Source organism: Buceros rhinoceros, unplaced genomic scaffold (assembly GCF_000710305.1).
Source record: "Buceros rhinoceros silvestris isolate BGI_N320 unplaced genomic scaffold, ASM71030v1 scaffold17865, whole genome shotgun sequence".
NCBI classification, from domain to species: domain Eukaryota; kingdom Metazoa; phylum Chordata; class Aves; order Bucerotiformes; family Bucerotidae; genus Buceros; species Buceros rhinoceros.
In genome coordinates, this window is record NW_010411368.1 from 3,647 (window position 1) to 7,039 (window position 3,393).

Sequence of the window (3,393 nt, forward strand, 5' to 3'; positions counted from 1 at the left end):
CAGGTCAGGTTGGCCCTTGGGGCTCTGAGCCCCCTGCTCTGGGTGCAGATGTCCCTGCTCCCTGCAGGGGGTTGGACTGGGGGAGCTCTGAAGGTCCCTTCAGCCCAAACCAGTCTGTGATTCTCTGATTCAGGCCTTGAGACTAAGTGGCATCTCCATGGCTGATCCCAACGTGGTCCAACTTTCAGGGTCAGTAGCAAGGCCTGATTCTTCCTGTGAGCTCCTCAGCCTCTCAGCAGAAGGAGCACACAGGCAAGCACACGGCCATTTCCTACTTCATCCCAGCCTCAGCCAGTTCTGCTGCCGTACCGGAGGGTGTGTGGACCTACCCCTAGCATCACTACGATCTCTCCTTCCTGGGTCTGGAGTTCAATGCTCGGTACCACACCACGGTGCACGGGGTGAGCAGTCGCCACCAGTTCCAAACCAGACGGGACGTAGGGCCCCAGCACACAGGTGGTTTGGATCCCCCCCTGCTCCCCCACTAAGAGCCCCTGGCCCTGTCCCGTTTGCCCAGCGCTCACCCGCCATGGCCATCTCGAAGCGGTTTTCCTCGCTGCCCTCCTCGCAGGTCCACTCTTCGCAGCACTTATTGCGGAACTTCACCCGCCGGGGGTTGGGGCACTCAGGGGACGGCAGCCGCAGGGCCTCGGAGCAGAGGGGGATGCAGCCGATGGCCCCGTCCATGCAGATGCACTGCAGCTTGCAACTAGGCTGGAAGCTCTCCCCGTTGTGGTAGATCTTGCCCAGCAGGTCACAAGTCGCACCCTCGTGAGCTGTGGGAAGGGGGAAGAGGAGACGCTGAGGAGCTGGCAGGGGTCTGCAGGATGGTCTCTGCCTCAGGGGTCACAGGGCTCCTGGTGAGGGACAAGAGCCTGGTGCGGACCGTCCCCTGCTCTGCCATCCCAGTGTGGGACACAGCAGAGGATGACACATTTAATATTTGGCTCCCTGGACCCAAGGCTGTTCCTGACACCGAAGCTGGCTCCAGCGGTGCCAGACCTCCCAAAGTCCTCTAGAAAAATCTTTCCTCCACGTGGATGAGCAACTAAGCAGGACTTTGTGTTTGCAGCATGCAAACAGCCTGTTCTGCTGTCAGAGCTCTCCTGGGCCGGCTCACGGGGTGCCCCAGCCAGCGGTGTTGGGCAGACACATTCCTGACATGGCACGGGAGCCGGCGGCTTTGCTCCTCGTCACTCCTAGAAGACCCAAAGGCAACATCCTCCTACGAGCAGTCAGTTCCCCACGTGTCTGAAGGTACCCCCAGAAGGACAGTACCACTCCGGGTTTAGGACCTCTGTGGCTCCTCTGTGACGTGTGAACCTCTCCCTCCTCTCAGCCATGGCTTTGCCTGTTTCTTTCTGTTCTGCTCTCCAGAGCTCTCATCTCCAGCCCCTTACAAGTCTTTCTCTACTTCCCAATCAAACTTCAAGGGGCAAAAAAGGAAACGCGCCGACAACTGGTGCATCGGAGCGCTCCTCAGTCTGCAGGCACGAGCGATGCTCGCATGTTCTTGAGGCTGCGTTAGCCAAAACCTTTCCAGTGGAAGTTTCCCAGCCGAAAACTCTGATTTCATTCAGAGTTCTGCAGGCACAGGTCAATGTCGGGAATGTTTTCAGTGAGAATCAACTGAAGCATTTCAATCTGATATCAAAGATTTCCTTTATGCTCTTGCAAGAGCTCAACTGAAAGCCCTGTTGGACAGTGTCCCTCGGGGGAGGCGTTGTGCTTGGGTGGTTATTTTAGATATTATAAAGATCAAGATGAAGTATTTTGATATAATGGAAGTGGAAAGTTTTGACACAGCCAAACAAGTCTTCGAAATAACTCATGGAAAGTTCTGAGAGGTTTTTGATACATTTTGGTTTTTTTTCTTTCAGCCTGAAATGAGCTGTTGAAATGTCAGAGTTGTTCACAGGACAGAAATCTGCTTTTGGACAGTTCTCGTCAGCTGCTGCTTTTTGCAGTCCTGACCCTTAGGAAACAAAAAAATCCATGCAAACCTCTTTGGGAAGTTACCAAAGGGAAGGATTCTTGGCTGCTCACGGAAGCTCACCAGGAAACCTGATCTATTTTCCCCTTGGTCCTGCTCACCCGTGGAACGCTGTCTCAGGCAGAAAGCGTTTGGAACCTCTTTCCGTCCCACCTCGTCCTCGAGGGGACACAAATCCTGCCAGGCTGCCAATGGCTCTAACCAGAGCTGGATCTCAACTTGTAGCTCTTTTCAATGCCATTGGTATAAAAATACTCTTGTTAGGAGTTTCAAAATCCTCGCTTTTTCCATCAAGTGGAAGCCATCTGCTTCCCCTCCACACAACCACGCACAGTTATTTTTAAACCCTCTTTCACTGTTCTTCAGCCCAATCTCTGACCCTTTCCGATGAGCTGAGTGTGCTGTGCCCTCAGCAGCACTTCTCCCCACCCTGCTCAGGGGCTTGATGTTGTTTTCAAACCTCAATCATTTCATTATGCCCTTCATTACCCCACAGTGATCTCACTTTCTGGTTGACCTGATCCAATTAAAGCACCAAAACGGATTGTGCCAGTGGAGTGGGTCCGTCCCATATTTACCTGCCAGCTCCCTGCTCCAAACACCACGTCCAGCCAAGGAGACTTTTGCCCTTTTTTTCGGGGAATATGGCAGAGCTCAAGCAAAAGTCACTAACACTGATCTTTCCCTTCATCCTATTCATCACCTTCAGCTTCCTTCACCACCTCCCAAATCCCCCATCTTCCAAGAGATCAGTCTGGAAACCACAAAAACAACCCCCAAGGCCGTTACGGCCCAAATCCTCAGTCCTGGTCTGTGTTCATCTGAGATTTTTGCCACAAAAACTTAACTGCTCATTTAAAGGCAGGAAGGACGGTTGAGGTCTTTTCCACGCAGCAGGGATCTGGCACTCTCCTCCCACACCCAGACGTCGAGGTGGTCATGAAGCACGGTCATTGGAAAGACATCCAGTCTTTGGGTGAAATCTTTGAGGTGGAGGCTTCTCCACGCTCCTGAGCGAGTCGTTCCAATGACGCAGCTGCCTTCACTGCACAAACATCATCCTCATTTCCAGTCTTAACCAGGCAGTTCACAGCTCACACCCGCTGGATGTTGTTTTGCCTCCATTTACCCTCTTAAGCTTCAATCACCAGCTCTTCGAGGTACCAATGCCTGCAGAAAGGACTAGGAAGCTCATGTGGCTTCCACAGATCACGATAACTGGGAGAGGAGAATGAAATAACTTACAAAAACTTCTCCAAAGAAAGGAGAAAACACCTTCTACAACTTAAATTCATTATTTAGAATCAAAAGAATGGTATGTGACCCCAGTGCTACAAACCAGCACTGTGCCACCCCAAGCTCCCAGCGGCCCCTGGCTCGGGGGGCGGTGTGAGGGCATT

The 3,393-nt window shown here is 52.7% G+C and overlaps 1 protein-coding gene across 1 annotated transcript in view; it reads right to left on the reverse strand.

Moving 5' to 3' along the window:
• The window catches only part of LOC104493349 (connective tissue growth factor-like), a gene marked incomplete at its 5' end in the record, with an annotated part of 11,137 nt that overhangs the window by 1,148 nt on the left and 6,596 nt on the right, over window positions 1–3,393 (reverse strand). Inside the window, one exon of the mRNA XM_010136008.1 lies at window positions 525–776. Within this exon, the coding sequence (XP_010134310.1) occupies window positions 525–776 (252 nt within the window). The remainder of the gene's footprint in view (window positions 1–524; window positions 777–3,393) is intronic.